The sequence below is a fragment of the Lutra lutra genome, chromosome 3, assembly GCF_902655055.1.
Source record: "Lutra lutra chromosome 3, mLutLut1.2, whole genome shotgun sequence".
NCBI classification, from domain to species: Eukaryota; Metazoa; Chordata; class Mammalia; order Carnivora; family Mustelidae; genus Lutra; species Lutra lutra.
In genome coordinates this window covers 75,376,997-75,395,604 of record NC_062280.1, presented here as the reverse complement: position 1 = coordinate 75,395,604, position 18,608 = coordinate 75,376,997, and the positions used below count along the sequence as shown (strand labels likewise).

Sequence of the window (18,608 nt, the reverse complement as noted above, 5' to 3'; positions counted from 1 at the left end):
TTTATAGGGCCAGCATATATTTCATACAGTTGATAATATAAGTATATATGAAAGTGAGGTAAAAATAGCAGTTTTATATTGTTAAAGGAAAGAACTACATTTTATTCTTTCTTTGCATTCTGCAAGCCATCTATCCTAGCATAGTACCAGGTGCATAACCTTCAGTATGTCTTCTGAAATGAATGAATGAATAAAGTAGTGGTAAATTGCACCAAAATTATACTTATTTTTATTATTATACTGATTTTGCACAGTAAAATGTAACAAATGTAGCTTAATAACAGGACATTTTGCCATGGGGAACAAGCCAGGATGGAGTCAGACTGTAATTTTTGAAATCTGGCGCTAAATTTCTGATGTTGTAACAAACAGCTTCTGCGTACAGCTCAGTCTCAGCTGAGATGGGTACCAGAAAATTCACTCACAAGACAGCCGTGTTAGAGATAAGCATTATTTTATGAAGCTGAATCTGGCTTCAGTTCTTTTGCAAGAAACTTAAATTTACCTTTAAATAAATTGTTAATATGTTTAGTTTACTCCAACTTTAATTTTCTTTCTTCTCTACTTACTGTTTTTCTTCTTCTTGTAACAGAAAGTAAAAGCCTACTTCTTTTCTTTCCCTGAAATGTTTATATACCACTAAGAATGAAGCATTGAGAGGTGAGACTCAGGTCAGGAAGGAGGGAATACTACGCAATAACAACTATTAATTTTGTGGAGAATAACAGATCTTAATTTCAGTTCTAAGTGTAGGCACATACAAACACAGCAGCCATAAAATATGAGATTTCCCTACCTTTCTTGTAGACACTTGCCCACACTGGCAATGAGACTGAATTGTGGGAGATAGACTTCTTATATTTAAATGAATGAAAACAGGTCATGATGAGTTAGAGACTGAAAAACACTATTGAAAATTTTGGGGGTTTGTTTTCAGACAGCATTAATGGAAGGGGAAGTGGCCTGTGTTCAGAGCAACCAGACACTCCATCAATCACACACCCCAACTGCCCTGCCCTTTCCTGCTATTATCCTACTCTCTTTCTAGCCTCTTTCCTTAGTCCCTCTCTCTCTCTCTCTCTTTTTTTAAAATCTGCATCTTGGTACTCAAACCTGGAATGTGGCATTTACTCCATCATGATTTGAAAATACAATGACAGGTTTCTGATACGTTCAATACATTGAAATGTTCTCTGCATCTTGTCAGAGTTTACAAAGAGGAGGATGTGTAAATAAACCAGAGTGATCTCTTGTAGGAATGGAATTCTGCTGCTGAGAAGCTGAGGAGTGATGCCCTTGGGATTCTGCTGTCCAAGGGCTACATGGAGAAAGAGCACCTACGGCTCTCTAACCAGAAACTGCACCAGCTTCAAGGAGAATGTCGTCAGCTCATGGCGGAGAGGGAAACTTGGTTAAAAAAGGCAAATGGCTTTTTTTGCAGTACGAATAAGGTCAGTATGAAGCCACGTTGGTAATTTTAGGTAATCAGGGCAGACCAGTAAGAGACTCATTACTTCAGTAGGCTGTAGCACATCACGGAAGTCTAGATTCCACGTAGAGTTTCAAAATTAATAGCAACAAAATTGAGCTTCTAAAATGTATTCCTATCATGGCCATTATTTGGTTCTCAAAACGAGGAGACTCTTTGCTTTGACATGTAAAAAACATCCCCATGAGAGTTTCATCAAAGAGCTGTCATTGTACTGTTTGAGGGGGACACTTGTGCTGACACTGCAGTGCTTCTCATGGAGTAAGGGAATTACCATAAAATATATCAAGGTGAAAAGAATACTGTGAAACTTTTACCAAAAAAACTATTTCCCTTTGAAAAATTCTCTTTCATTTATCAGGTAAAGATACATGAATATTGCAAACCTTCTGCAGGCAAACCACAAGGCTCGAAGCAGTGCCTTGACGTAACTGTCCTGCCTTGGTCTTGCCTTTTAAGGTCAGCCAAGGGGAAATCTTGCTTTGGAACATCTCCAGGTCTTCTAGACTTGGAGAAGTGCTCTGCTTCTCCTGGTTGACTGTAGCAGGTGACTCTTAGTGAGTGGTAATGTCTACATGTTCATCTCCATTGTATATCTGAAGCTGGTGATATTATTTGAAAATTTCTTTTACCTTTTCCAATCTAATATACATCTTCAAACTGCCCTGTTGGAATTGTTTACTACCTTAAATATCACTGATGTTTTTCAAACTGGACAATGTGATAGGAAATGAGTGCGTAATCCCTAGAAGGTAGGTATATTGTGATTTAAAGTCATGATATCAACAATCCGAATATACTGTCCTGTTATATATCAAAATAGTTCCTTAATTTTGAGCTTCCTTACTGATAGGAAACTTGAAAAGGATGAATACTAGAATTCTAAAATAGAGTTGCTAGAATTACAGTAAAAAAAATTAAGGAAATTTTGGCAAATTATTTGTTTGGGATTTTTTTGTTTGAAGAGAAGATATGGAGCATGTTACTGGAGCTGCTGAACTAAGTAAATGGTAGGGTGCTAGGTTAAGTTCCTCTTCAACATTCTTGTTTTCGAATAAGAGACTTTCTAACACACATTACACCCTCATTCTATAAAATAAGTGGGTCATACATCAGTCAGTTAATGCCGTTTCTAAGGAAGACCATTATAGAACATGTTGCTCTGATAAAACAACACTTCTAGAACAAACCCTCTAGGTTCAGCCCTGCAAAATGTACTTTCCCTCTCTCCTTAGTTCTTACTCTCTTGCTCTTGCTTTCTCCATTCTCATTATCTGATAACTTCCCAGGGAGGCTTTCTTCTTACATTATTTCTGGGCCTTGAGGGAAAAAAAAAATGACATTTCTAGTAATAGTAATAGTAAAAAAAAAAAAAGAATGGAATGGTTACTTTCTCAAATTCATATAGCAATGGCAATTCAGGTCAAATCCTAAGAAATTATATTTCTTAAGTCTCAACACTTGACTTCTAGATTCCCTGTTTCATCATTTGAAATGCCATGGCATTTAAATCGTAACTAATTCCATTGGGATTTATCCATTCTGCATTATCCATACTATAGCATTCCCTATAGCCAAGTGGCACTTAGAAAAGTACAGAATTTGTTCTCCCTTTTCAAAGCATCAAGGAATTAATTTTTAACTACAAATTTAAGAGTCAATGTGAAAGGTGATAGTTGCTTTTACCTCAGCAAAAACAGAAATTGGAGCGTAGAAAGTGGATATTTAATCATGATTTTTAAAATGAAATATTTATCGTATTATGAAGAAGCAGTAAATGATGAAATAAGGTATTGGGTAAATCCATTTAAATTAAAGAAGGAAACTCTTTTTTAAGACTTGTAAATGGTATTTTTCTCTTTTATTTATATTGTGGGATCTCCACATTTTATAAAATTCTCAGTATTTTAGCCTTTTCACATAGCACTTATAAATAATCCTAGTTAAAGTAAAGAGCTGGATTTAAACATTAATATAATGTAAAAGTCCTTTAAAAATTTTTTTTCTAGTCTGAAAATTCTATTTACACTAGGCAAGGGGTATTTTCAATTTATATCATCTCTGAAGCACTGAATTTCCCTTTCCACACTCACCTTACTATACCTTGGGTGCACTGGGTTTTCTTAATTGTGAACATCCCTATCCCTAGGTGAAGTCATGTTGTCAAGAACTATGAGATATCTGAAATTTTCCCCCAAATTTCAAGCTAACATGCTAACTTGCCCGTTTTGTGGATGTTCACAAAAGACACATGACTTTTGTGTCAGTTTTGAAAGACTTCTATTTTGAAAGAACTTATTACTCACAAAAACAAGAATCTAAATGTCAATGCATCATGTCAGTTTCCCAAGTCGCAATTCCCGGGGGTGGGGGCGATACAGATGGGTCCCGCTGGGTGACTGCACATACAGCAGGTGGTGATCCAGGAGGGGAACCCTAAGCTTGGGGGCATCTTCTGTTTGATGGCAAACAATAATCCAGCCTGCTGTTTGTCTCTGAAGGAGATATTTCCTGAGCCCTGCTGGTTGCTGGCTGTAAACCCAACACTGAGAAATGGTCCCAGTAAAGAGGGGTCAGTGGTAGGCATTCTAGGCATACCAATAATGATGGGCAGGAGCACTAGTGACCCTCCCAACACATACAGCACCATGAAAGGAAGAGGAAGTCAGTGCTTTAAAAAATGATATTTGCTTTGAAAACCAATTCCATTCTTGATAAGTAAATTATTTGTTCAGCAAACAACTTCTTATTCCAACTTTGTTAAAGCTAGGTCAATATTCTCCTTCAATATTTGTGCCAAATACCACCGCGAGAAAATATGTTAGTGTCATGGGTAATATATGAATGACTGAATGTCACAGCTGGAGTATTTGCTTAGTAAAAAGAAAAGTGTATGATTTTAAAAATACAGTTTTCACTTTTTAAAAATTTTGTTAAAATAAAAAGGATGTCATAATCTCATCTTCGGAATGAACTATTGTTAATGTTTCCATATCACATATATTTCTTCTTTTAATCTGGATTTTTATCTTATATTGCTGGTATTTTTGTTGCAAGCAGAAGGAAATTCTCCCTTTTCCCCCTTTCCCTTCACTTTAATTCATTCTCATCTCTTTATCAATTTTAGATACATATATTCTTATTTACTAGGAAAAAAGTCATAATAATTTCTTTTAATGAAGTCTTTAAATAAGTAGTGTGATCAACAATTACCCTCTTCTTTAAGGATTCATTTCTTTAGTCTATTTTACTGAACAATTATTATGTGTCAGAAACTGTTCTAAATTTTGGGGATACAGCAGAGAACTTTTATACAAAAAAATCTAGAATATATTTTCAATCTGTGAAATTCAATAAAATACAGTTATCACCTAATACTCCGCATTGACTAGATGCCCCACTGCCTTTGCCCTGTGGATTTAGGAGTGAAATTGTTTACCTTTTAATTCCTCTAGAAGTTGATGATTGATTAATATTCAAGACTTTGTACCTGGAGTGAACAGTAGGTGGCGATTTTAGCACATAGGACCTCAGAATGTTGCTACTGATGCTGTCATAAACCAGCCACTGGATTCAGGTGGATTGAACCAAGTAACTTAAGAACCTGAGATGTTTCTTTTCCATTTTAGAGTTATCTCCTGTGCTGGCGAACTTACTGCTAAATAATTTAGCAACAAATATAAGAAGAGTTGATTGTCAATGTGGGACGATAGCTGATTGGAGAAGTGTTTCTCTAATTACCAGGTGTTGCTAAGAGTTATTATGACCTGGCATGAAATATGAACATAGCATCTATTATAGTAACTCATCTGGATCCCCCAAATTTTCATCTTTCTTGAATGTAGATGATTTTATTTATTATATTTTTAGCAAGTTCACAAAAAAAGAGTTGGATGAGGTGGGTCAATCACCCATAGAGTACTTATCATTGTTTAAAGAATGAGATTCAAATATATATGCTTAAGCATAAATATATATGCTTCAAGAGCAGCACAGTGTGAACCTGAATTTATATGACAGCAATGACTGAAACTGAAGCTGTAAAACATAGCTGATTAGTCAAACAGTCTCATCTCCCTTGCTTCCTGTTCTCAGGCACGTGATTTCTTTGGGGAATGCAAGCTGTGAAGACTGAGGCCAAATCTACATGGTGTGGTTCTTGGGTGGCTGGCCTAAAAGCAAAATGGAACAAAAGCTAGGACACCTAGCGCAACACACCAAAAGCAGTTTGAAATAATGATTGTCATAGCTTCTCCTCTTCTGCGATCACTGCCGAAAGTATAATGTCTTTTAAATAGATACTGTTGCTTTTTCAAGATATGTACAGCAATGCAAACCAGTAATGCCTACAGCAACGTAATTGTTTCAGATGAAAACAAAATTTTTCCATTTATATATGTACTGTTTTCCCATTTTCAAAATAGATACATTTTAGGCTGGATATGGGAAACAATGAAATAAAATGGCCCAGTTTTATAGATTGAAGAATGAAGAAACCTGTCCAAGTAGAAGACCTAAAAAATATTATTCAGAAGGAATTTGTTAAGGCAATATAAATGAATTCAAGAAATTAAGCTAATTGTCATTGGACACCCCTTTCCTTGATATTTCCAATTTCATAATTCTTGGGCAGCCTGTCTCACATTTCTCCTTTCCAGAACAACTTTCCATTCTTTTACAAAAAACTAAAGCATCTTTTTTTTTTTTTTTTTTTTTAACTCTCTCCATTCTTCTACATTTCCATTTGGCTAATGTGTTGTATACCTGCTGTTTTCATGTATCATATATATACTTTAACTAAAGCAATTAAAGATACAATCCTTGCCTTCAAGACTTTCTCAGTCTAGTTTGGAGGAGAGGCAAGGGGACAGAGTGCTGGGCACTTTGGGAAAAGCCCGAAGCTTTTGGAGTGAGCATAGAGCATTGCAGAACACAGAGGAGAGGACTAGGGGAAAAGTGTCAAAGAAGGCTTCTCTAGGGGAGGTGCACATTGAGCTAAATGTGAAAAGCTGGGGCAAGAAGGGGTTGGGGGGGTATTGAGGAGTAAAGAGCTGTGCCTTGTTTGGGAAACATGTCATTCATTTTGTCAAGAATGTAGGGTGGAAGCCCAGAATGATGAGAGACAAGAGATAGAAGCAATCAGGGGGTTAGGAACTTCTTGAATAGCATGCTAAGAAGTTGCTGTCTTGGGTGCCTGGGTGGCTCAGTTGGTCAAGCATCTGATTGTTGGTTTCTGTTCCGGTCATGATCTCAGGTTGTCAGACCAATCCCTGCATCAGGTTCCACACTTGGCACAGATTCTGCTTGGAATCCTGGCTCTCCTCTTCCTCTGCTCCTCCCCTGCTCACGCTTTCTCTCTCAAATAAATTAATAAGTAAAATTTAAAAAAAAAGAAATTTCTATCTTTTGCTGAACGTATCCTTAAATATGAAGAGATATTGAGGACTTAAATCACGATGAAGCAAACCTCCTGATATGAAAGCAAATGATACCTTAATTTTGATACCTTAATTTTCTCACCTCCTGTATTCTCTCTGAGAGAATGGTTTAGTAACCTTTGATTTTAGAACTCAAAGATGGACTATTTAAACCACAGCATATACTTGAGACATATGGCTAAACTATGACCATAAAATTATTTGTATATAGTAAAAAACTTATCAAAAACAAGAAATACCTTATACATCTTACATTTCTCATGAGAGCCCACAACTCAGTCCATATTTAATTAGTCTTATAACAGACATTCAGTTTTACTGTCACTCACTCATGAGTATCCTTCTCTATAAAACTATCGAATGACTTCTAAGCAAGTCAGGAGTATATTTATTGGTTTCCTTTCCACATACAATTTTAAGCTGTTGCATCTCTCCATTGGCATTAAGTATATTCTCCTTTGTATTGTAGGCATTTATGGGTAGATTTCCTTTCCTTTGCTGAATTAAACCTCCATGAGGGTAAGAAACATGTCTATTTTACTTTGCATTCACCAGAACAGAACACCTAGAACAGTGCCTTTCAGGTAGCAGGTGTTCAATAATGATTGAAATGATTGAAAGCAGTGAAATATTACAAACCATGGAGTTTCAAGGCCAAATTTCATTTTCATAAGAGATTACATTGATCCGAGGTCATAGGAATGAGATCATTTTGAAAGCGAAGAGCTTAATTACTTTAATACATGAGGGACACAAATTTCAAGCTCAATCTCTGTGGCATACTTGAGAAGGGGAGTAATGCTGTATGAAGAGATGTGTCATCACCTGTACCACCTCCTCCAAGAAGTCTCCAGGCAGCACTAATGCTTATTTTTCAGTATTCCTATAATATTGCTCTGTGCTCCCTAGAGAGAGATTGTCTTAGTCATCTTTGCATGCCACCTAGTGTTCAACAAATTTGGTTGAATGAACGAATAAATGGCCATGTGACAAGTCAATTTACAGTTCGAGCCTGAGTTTTCTCCTTTCTAAAATAAGTCTAACAATCCTTATCTACTTCAGGGGATACCATTCAGTAATAAAAGTTCCTGCAACTGGTGATAAATGTATAAAATCTTTCCAGGATAGAGTTGGAGTATAAATAAATAAATTGAATTGTGAAGTATTAAGTGAAAATTTTAAAATATTTGCTAGGATGATACTTTTCTAAAATAATATAGTAGATTTGGAGCCAGGCTGCTGAGGTATGAATCTGTACTTAGACATTTATTAGCTCTATGACCTTGGGCAGTTACTTAACTTCCTTGTGCATCCAGTTTTTTTTATCTGAAAAATAGAAATAATAATTATATGCACCTCACAGTGTCACTGAGCTATCTACATGAGTTAATACATGACTAGTGCATAGAGGGGCTAAACACTCACTATGTTCCAGCCATTATTTTGTCATTATATATGCATTGAATACTGCACTGGCCACTGTAACGTGACTTAAATGCTTTTGTTCATTTTCCTATCCCCAGCATGTACCAGAGTACATGCTCCATAGAGTTCAATAAATGCTTGTTAAACAAATGAAAGAAAATAGATGCTTTGCACATTGTAAAGGGACATTTTCCCTTGGGAAATGTTAATATTCCCAAGATTATCCTAAACCTATTTAGGTCAATTTAGATAAAAGAAACCAGAAGGTATAAACAATGACTAGCTGGTTAGAGTTCTACCTATGGGTCTAGTTTATCCATTTCCAAGGTGGGCTTATCTCAGGAAAAAGTAAGAGTTCGTCAGTACATACACTTCCTCCATTCCGTGTTGACAAAATGCATCAGATACATACCATTTTCAATCCAAAACTCCTTTTCCAGTTTTTTTTTTCTTTAGCTTTTCAGATTGTGAGGCCAAAACCGGTTTTAGGTAGTCATGATTTTACATATCTTTCAACACCACAAAGCCACCTTCTAACACTTGTGAGGAGGAGGGAGATCTGGGGCCCAGCAGAGACAGCCCTGGTGAGGCAAGGAATGAGCCTGAGCACCAGCAGGGAGCAGCAAATACTGGGAGCTGAAACTTACATCACCCTCTGGCTCCTGCCTTTCTGGCATTTGCAAGCCTTGGCAGATCTGGTTAGGACCTGGATCAAGCATTAGCTTGCCAAACTGGGAGCCACAGGAGTGGCTGCAGACAGTGGGATTTGGTGCTCTGATGAGAAGCTGAGTTTTGGGTCCTTGGTAAGGATAAAGGTTCCAACCAAACTCGTTCTCCAGCCTCGGAACTAGTGCAAGGAAAATTTCAAAGTTCTGCAGTGTTTGAGTTTTTTTGTTTTTTGTTTTTAATGTTTTTTTGTTTTGTTTTGTTTTGTTTTGTTTTTGATTCTCTTCAAATAAGTTAGTCTAGAAGCAAACAATACTACTAATTAAGCATCTTGGTGAAACAGAGTGATATAATTATCCTGGGTAACTCATGGTTCTTCTTGCTTAACTTTTTAATCTCATAGGTATTTTAAAAAGAGTATAAAATGCCATGTTCTGATACCATCTCTATTTGATTTGGTCCAGCCTGGTTCTTGTACTTTGGATCTTGTACTTAAAAAGGGCGGCGGGTGTGCAGAATCTTTATTAGCATTTAAAAAAAAAAAAAACCAAGCAACTCCTTAGTCTTTCCAAATCAAGGCAACAAGAACTGATTGGTCTCCTTGTCTGCCTGAGAATTGGGTGGTACAATATAAAATTGTCAAGAAGAGCTAGAACCTAGAAGGAGAAAATATTATCCTTGTGCTTATACCCTTCTTTTTGTTTCTAGTCATAAAATCTGTATATGACCAGGTTTGAAGAAAGAGGGGGATGTGAAGAGAAAACTAAAGAGGAAATATTAATTCCAAAGGCGTTTCTGTGAGGGCCATAGTGTCATTGCCAAAAATAACCTGTTCTATACCATATGTGAGACAAAGGGAACATCAGGTTCCCTATAGTTATGGTAAATAGAAAACATGCAGTTCTATTCTGGGGATAGATTAAGTGAGAGCAATGATACTTAGATCCTTTCTGGAGCTGGTACATGGATTCCTCATCAAATTTTCCATGGGGATAAGAGAAAAGAGTTTTGCATAGGATTCTGACAATCACAGAATGTATAATCTTTTTGAAAGAGGACTCCTCTTAAAATCATTAAATTTAACATTTCTGTGGGTTTAGATAATTCCCATTAGGGTTAGGTTAGGATTAAGGATAAAGAATAAACTCTCTTACAGTATCCATTCATCTTATTTGCAAATATATTTGTGGAGCTAATGAAGGAGCGCAATCACTCACCTCTTTTCTTCTGCCATGACTCTATCACGTGTGATACATAGAGCAATCCGTAAGTCAGTGCTTTCCAAACACTGGGATCTTTTTGAGAAAAAAAGCTCTAGAAGAAAATTTGGTTATTTTTGACATTAAGTTATGTGTTACTTTGGTCCTTGATATACCACCTCTTTCTAGTGACTGTTTAGCCCTTCAGTTTATTCCCGTATTACTGAGATGTCATACTTCTATGAGGACGTTCAGGAAGGGGGGAGAGTCACCTCACACATGCACTTCTTGCGGCTTTAGAATCTAACTCCTATGACGATGAGACCAGTGCCCAAGGATAACAGAGTAGCAGCTGTTCCCTGGGGCCATAGGAGGAGAGGCCAGGAGCTTTTCAAAGATATGTCCCATCAAGCTTTAGAGTAATTGTGAGAAAGTATTTTCTGAGTACTTACTCCATGTCCATCCTCATGCCCTACCTTTCATATTTATTTTCCTTCTTTAATTCTCAAAACAACAACAAACATGTATTAAGGTTACAGTGGCTTAATACTAAAACAGAGTGGAGTCAGACGTATGGAGAAGAAAAAGCACTTTGGAATCCTCTGTTCTTTCAACCATTCCCATGAGGAATTCTGGGGATTATCTTAAGGGAAGAAAGAAGTGAATGCCCGGACATCTACGTATATACACTTTCCTTTTATTTCATCCTTTAGTCTAGCTCAATGGCTCCCATCCTCATTGGGAATCGTATTACTACAGTCACTGGTTCACATACACTAAATTTTAAGCATGATTTAAGGGAGGTCATGATAATTTTGACTACACCAGATTTTTGTTTTCGGCACTAACTTTAAAACTAAACTTTGATTAATATGACACTCCACTTCATTCAAAAGAAGCAATAAAAATTTAAAATATAAAACAAAATCCCAGAAATAGTGACTACTGCCAAGTGGTATTTCAATGTGTCATGGAAAGATTGAGAAAGTAATTCAAATACTCTTTTCTAGCATCTAGCATCTTGACACATTTGGCTCTGTTGCCAAATGCAGAAAAAGAGGGGGACCAGATAAGGAAGAATCTTCAGGTTCAAAGTTTCTCTAATAAAACTATCTTCCTTTTCCAGTCCTATATGGTGTAAGAGAAACCACTTAGCCTTTCTCCGTATCTTTTCTCACCTATAAGAAGGAAAGGTAGACACTTATTTACAAAAAGTTAAGTTTTAAAATCTCACTTTTTCCACTGAAGATGAACAGACTTTTCAGAAAAGCTGCTTCTTTCTTAAGCCTCCCCTGGTAATCTTTTGCCACATGGTTCCATGGGCCAGGGTTTAAGAGCCAGGGTCTCAGGACCAGGCAAATTAAGGACAGAGACCAAATCTGCCACTTAGTAGAAGTATCACTTTATGCAATTTATTTAATCTATCTGAGACTCAGTTTCCCCTATCATACAATGGAGGTCATTTCTCACTTTCATCTAGGGCCATTCAGGATAATGTGCCTGAAACTCAGCAGACATCCCAAAGTGCATGTTGGCTGAATGGAAGGTAATCATGAAACACAGAGTACAAACGGAGCACAAGTTAGTTCTCATTAAACTGCAGTTGATATTATTACTTCCTATCATCCAAATAAAGGGGAATGCTTTTATTTTAAACATTTTTAGTGATCAGAAAGAACAGATTCAGGAGACATGAGGACATTGATGGGACTACAGAATAACATATAAGTAATGGGACAGCATTGGAGAGACTTCATCTGTAAATTCAAATTTTGTCCAGTTCAGATTCTGACATTAAAACTCACTCCCTTAGATGGCAGCCAGCTTCCACACAGCTCTACGGCTGTTGCCTCTATCTTTGGCTTAAACTGTGTTCCCTCCCTCTTCAGGTCTCAGTGGTAACTAGACTCATGAAGCCATCCGCTTTCATTTCTCATAAGTCTTCTGTGGACTCTTCTTACTGCTCCTGGTGGGCCCCTACCAAGTTCACTGGCTTCCAACCCAACAGTCCAGGAAGGCTAGACTTCAAGGCCCCTGCTGACTGTGGTGCCGTCAGGCTTACAGGGATAGGAGTGTTCTCCAGAATGGTATGGAGCATCCCATTGGGTGGCTTCCTCCGGGAGTGCCAAAGGGCAACATGGCAAGAACTCCCTTGCCATGCAGCTTTTCTTCAACCTAATTCAGCTCCTGCTCTCCAGGCCCAAGTTCTGAAATGTGCTCTCAGGACACCTAAGAAGACCACTGTACTTAACTGTCCTTCTGTTTTCCTCATATTACCCATCCTCTTTTACTGCCTTCATATCATATACTCCTCCATCTTAATGCCACCTAAGCCTTAATGGACAAGAGGATAGCTCCTCTCTACTCTCTCTGTTAACTCCATAACCTTAATCTCCCATGGTTGGTTGTTGATCTGCTAAATAAAGGACAAAAATAAAGGAATTAAAACAAAACAAAACAAAAACTTCTCTTAGGACACTATCTTGGTTTGCAAGGCAATGTTTTTTCTGCACAATCCATTCTGTATATCAAAAGCTAAATATTACCTTGGTCTTAGTCTTTGCACAGCTTCAGAACCAAATTATAATCTTTGTAGACAGATGGGTGTCTTGGATGCAACAGCAGAGTGTCTTATACTTGGAAAGACAAGGAGTAATTCTTGAATAGTTCTGTATAATGATTCTGGTCAAAGTACAATTTACTGGGCAATTTCCTTTTAAGAGCATCACAGAGACATTCAGGTTTTGAAAGTCTGCATAATATTTTTAAAATATATATCATCCATTATTTGTATACAGTACAAAATGTGTGAAAAGTAAGCCTGGCTCTTCAAATTCCATGCAGTTGTAACTGTGTTGTATAGACACATTCTCAATGTAAACTCTTTTGGTAACTTCATGGTGTTGACATTTATCTATGCTGAGCTAAGCTATGATCAGTTTCCCTGAATGAACCCTTAAAACTACACAGTTGTTTTCTCAGACTAAGATTGTTGTTTTTGGTTATGATCAAACTAATAAATTGAATAGGCTGGCTTAATCTCTAGTATTTCATGTACACATTGATGTAGATTTTAAGCTAGAAAAGCAGAAAATGAAAGTATGTTTTCTTTGGCAGGCATTTGATGTACTTGGGAGAGTCGAAGCTTACCTTAAGCTCCTTAAATCAGAGGGTTTAAGTCTGCCTGTCTTGGCAGCGAGGCATGAGGAATTACACAGAGAAATTAAAGACTGCACAGCTGATGCTTTGCAAAAGGGACAAGCCTTAATCAGCCAAGTAGACTCCTGTAGGTGAGTAAGCCTATTTCTTCCTCAGTGTAACCAACTTTTTCACAGTTTCCACAACCTGTTAAAAAAAAAAAATAAGTTGCACAATTTTTTTTTTTCTGCTTCTGATGTCTTGCTGCATTATGACATGGCTTAAAAGGATCTATTGAATTTTGGTCACCAGTGATTCTGAACACAGCATTGCTCATCCAGAAGTGAGTCCATATTCTGAGTCTGAGGACCTGAAGATGCAAAACCAAAAGCTTTTTTTTTTTTTCCTCTATGAGTTTCTGAGGTGGGGAGAAAGAAAGGACAAGAGAAAAAACAGAGCTTAATTCTCAGTGCTTTTCATAGCCCAGCACCTCTGTGGGGTTTCTTTCTCCCTTTTAATTCATGAGCGTTGAGTCTACCCTGTTCCTTTTTTCCTTTCTGGAAAAAAAAAAAACAAAACTAAATTCCCTTTCATTTATGACCTTGGTGGCTCACCCAGTAAAATCCTAAATAAAAGGTCCTAATAACAATAGCTCACTTTTTTAAAAATTAAGAGTCCACCATGTCCGAGGCACCGTGCCAGGAGGCTTAGGAACATTCTGTCATTAATCCTCACAGCAATTCTACAAGACACACAAGAGCTGACCCCATTATCCAGGAGGGAGTTTGTCCCCCCAGTGGATGCTGAACCCACGGATAGGACCAAAGCGCACACACACACACGCACACACACACACACACACACACACACACTATGTTTCTTTTCCATACACACACACACGTGATAAAGTTTATTTTATAAATTAAGCATAGTAAGAGATTGAAGTGATTACTAATAATTAAATAGAACAACTGTAACAATACACTGTAATGAAAGTTATGTTAATGTGATTTCTCTCTCGTTCTCAAAATATCTTATTATAGTGTATTCACCTTTCTTGTTGCGATGATGTGAGATGATAAATGCCTGCATGGTGAGATGAAGGGAGGTGCATGATGGAGGCATTGTCACATAGTGTTGGGCTGCTCCTGACCTTCTGATGATATGTCGGGAGGAGGATCATCTTCTGGACCATGGTTGATCATGGGTAACTGAAACCACAGGAAAAAAAACCCTGCAGATAAGAAAGGGACCATTGAGCTATGAATGTTCTCCTTTATAAATAACTGAGACACCGAGAGACCAAGTAACTCGCAAAAGGTCACATAACCAGTTAGTGGCAGTGTCCAGGTTTGAAACCAAGTACATAGGCCCTAGACCGAATGTTCTTAACTAGTGTGCTAGGACAGGTTGTTTTTATGAGCACATTTGGTGAGTGTATCAATAGTGAGTTTAGATCTGGGTGGAAATGAGGAGCGAGAAGGACCTTGAGAAACAGAAAGAGGATGCAGTGGGAACATATGAGAAAGAATAGGATTGGAAGAGAAAAGGGAGATGCTGGGGCAGATGGTAGAACATATATTATTTAGGAAGAAATGAAGGCAGGGCTTACATTTTAACAGAAGGAGCCAAAGAGATTTGTGCAAATAAGGTAGACCCATATTTATCCTCCATGTCAGCAATCTTCTTGAAACTCAAAAACATTAAATTTGAAGAATAACTAAATAGGTCAAATGTGGTAAAATAACTTTACTTCTCTTTATTTATTTTACTCTTTTAAAAGACTCTGTTTCTCTTTAAATCTTCATCCTGCTCTATTTTAGATGTGTTAAAAAGTGTTGATTTGATAAGCTTGGGTTTAGGGAACTTTCTCTTCAGAAGACAGTCTGCATCTGGACAGAGATATTTAGCCAGGGTTTGTAATGGTTGCTATGGGACTCTAAAGCCAAGATCAGAAATAATCCAGGGTCTTTCAATAGGAGCCAAACAGCTGAAGCTATGAGAAGGGCAAATGATTCTCCCTTTTTGAAAACTAACAACTGTAGCTACTAAGTTTCTTTACTTTCGCTCCAAGCCATACATCAGGTAATGGCGTGTTGGCTGCTCCAGGAGCCCCAGCACATCCATGTCGGGCCCCAAAGTGTGGGCACTCTCCTTTCTCCTCTCCCCTGCTTAAAGGTCCATGTGTCTTGTACTATGCAGAGGCTCCTGTGGGTGCCTGGACTCAAGGTACATGTCAGGCGCTGGGCTGAGTCATGATGATTGGATTAAGTTGGTGAGGTCTCCAGTTGGAATTTGGGGAGTGGTCCTCTGTCAGTTTTGCAAGTGAGTCTCAAAGCACAGAGACTCCATTCAGGATACTTTTGTGGTACTTTCCTTGCACTTGGGCGGTTTCCTTTCATGCATGGGTAGATCAGGAGGCAGCCCAAGACCCTTCCCTTGATTCCTGGAAGTCTGTCTCTGGTACACTGCCCCAGAAATTCCAGGTGGCTCAGCCTCCCAAAGCACGAGCCCTGTCTCCTCAACCCAGCAAGATCTTGGGGCTGCCTTTGGTCCCACCTCCCCGAGCTTTGGTCTGGAAACTGCCTCTCAGGCAGTAAGCTGATGTTGTCCAGTGTCTGAGAACTATTGTTTCATATACTTCGTCTATTCTTCTAGTCGTTTCAGGAATGAGGGTAAATCTAGTCCCTGCTCCTGGCCAGAAACTGAAAGAAGTTCTGAAAGAAACCGAAGTTCACTATTCAGTGTTGATGCTTAGCTCCCAGAGTTGGAAAGGGGTCACAGTTTATCACTCTTAAACTTTATCCTGTTTGATCTAATTGGTAATGTTTCATCTTCAGTACTTAAATATAAGAGGGGAAGTGCTTATATTTTATATTATATTCTATATTCAGGGCTTTAGTGACTGCTTTTGGCCACCCACTTGGTCATGGTCGACATGTTTATTTACTTAGCTAGTTTCATTCTTTGCGTCTTCTTTCTAGGCTTAATTTATACATATGTATATATGTTGTTTTATGAAAGGGCATCTACAGTTCTTTTCTTTAGGCTGCAGATTATGTCTTAACAGAAGCAATAGGAATGGTTTCAAGAAACTTGAATTAAAATTGTTAGGCAACTATATTTAAAAAATCATACTTATTGTCAGTATAGTTTCTGTTAACGTCCTAGATATATGAGCTTTCAGAGTACTTCCAAGGTGTTTGGTTGCCCCAAGATTTCACAGTATTTTACAAATCAATACTATTTTTCCATTTTGTGGGAGGAACTGAAGGTAAAGTGAAATTGTTACCTGGCAAAGGACATTTTTGATTCAGAAGGTAGACGTAAAATAGAAATCCATTAAAAACTGAATTGAAATGCATTAGAATCTTGGTGGCAAACTAAAGCCACACATAGCTAAGGACCTCAATCCCACGCATTACATTTGAGACTTGCTTCCTTTCCTCATCTAATGACTCATCTGTTCAATGGTGTGGGTCACCACCACAGGAGGGAAGCAGAACCTAAGAAGGAGGTTTCAAATTGCTGACACTGCTGGAGTGAAGGTGGAATTTAGAACATTGGCAGTGGGGATAAACATGTCCCTGAACATTGCAATGGCGTCCTAGGCTTCTGAATGTCAGCCACATTGAGAGGATACAAATGACTAAGGTCCCCATTATCAGACATTTGAAAACTGGTGTGGATAAGAAACTTAAGATTTAGATCCAAAAGAGTTCTATTTCATGCATTCTTAGGACCAAAACAATGCTATGACTTTTAAACTTAATTTTTCTGTACCTGTTTCCTCATCTGTAAAATGGAGGGTTTTTTGTTTTTTGTTTTTTTAATCGAATGAAACCACTACTCTTAGCAATTAGTTCACTTTTTTTTTTTAACCTTCCCTACAAAGGACTTTAAAAGCAAAATGCAAAGAGTCACATGGTTGTTTCAATTAATCACGATAGAGCTGCACCACATTCTATTCATTTTCACAAACTAGGGAAGGTTATATTTGAAATAGGGGAGATAAGCATTTATTTTAAGGTAATAAAAGGCAAAATTTAGTATTGGGGCACATAGAAATTTCAGAGGCGTTTAGATCTTTTTTTTTCCTTGTTAGTCAACAAAATAGGACTTCAGAAGTTCACATTTATCTGAGACTATGCTTCCCAATAAATCTGAGACCTTTGTTGTTACTTTTCTGTAACTATTGCCTTATTAGGAACAGATCCACACTGTTTTTCTATCCTGGAATCAAAAACCTTTGAAGTTGGAACAATCTCACAAAATAAATAATGGTTGTTTACGTGTTTCCTTGCTTTTCTATTTTCTCCCTGTAATTGGGGGATAATTCTGAGTCATTGCTAAGTAATTTATCATCTTTTCAAAGTATAATATCTGTCATCTAACCTAACTACACTTTAATTTTAAAGATGTTTTTGGGCATTCATTTGCACTTAATTATGACACAAGTTACTGCATCTGATAATGGTCAAACTTAGACTTACAGTGATGTTAGAGTTCCTGGCTTCCATCGCTCCCTCACCACTTCCGAAGCTCCGCTTGACATCATCCTTGAGCAGCACATCTGAAGACAGGCCAATGTATTCCTTCAACCACAGGAAGCTGTGGTGATTGGAAATCCTGGGTTGGAGACTTTGTATAAGGATGAAGTTTTCCATAATTGGACAAAATCAAGGACCTCCTCATTTCTCTCTGGGTATCTAACAATACAGAACTAAAAAACATACAATGCCATCTTGTGCAATATCCATTCACCTTTTTCTGTTTGCTAAAATTAACTTAAGATTTATAAGTAAACTTGCTTCAGTGTTGACTCAATTTCTATCTTTGCATCAGAGACTGGAGTAGTTTTTGTTTTACCTTGTTTTAGTGAATTTAAGCTAACGAACCTCATCCTGACTGATAGTTGGCTGTCGTTTAACCTTAAGTATTGTCTGTTTTGATCTAACACTTATTATTACTTACTTAATGTCAATCTTTATATTCTTATATTTTATAAAGAAATAAAAACAGGAGTTAATTGGGATTTTGTATTCTTTTTTCACAATTTTCATTTATGTTGGCTATGACTTCTGTTGTTTGATGGGGAATGGGTAATGTACTTTAGACAGAACATGTTCATTTATTTATTCATTTATATAGTCCAAAAAATATTATTGAGCATCTTTTATAAATCAGGTGTTCCCATGCATCTGATGTAGTAGGGGAAGCATCTGCCCTCACGCTGTTTACATCCTAGTGGAG

At 37.5% G+C, this 18,608-nt stretch overlaps 1 protein-coding gene across 6 annotated transcripts in view; it reads left to right on the top strand.

Moving 5' to 3' along the window:
- CCDC141 (coiled-coil domain containing 141) overlaps positions 1-18,608 on the top strand; it is a 229,045-nt gene that overhangs the window by 130,370 nt on the left and 80,067 nt on the right. For all 6 annotated transcript variants that reach the window (XM_047722306.1, XM_047722305.1, XM_047722307.1 and 3 more), the window contains 2 exons: positions 1,257-1,451; positions 13,335-13,507. In XM_047722306.1, coding sequence (XP_047578262.1) covers positions 1,257-1,451; positions 13,335-13,507 — 368 coding nt within the window. The remainder of the gene's footprint in view (positions 1-1,256; positions 1,452-13,334; positions 13,508-18,608) is intronic.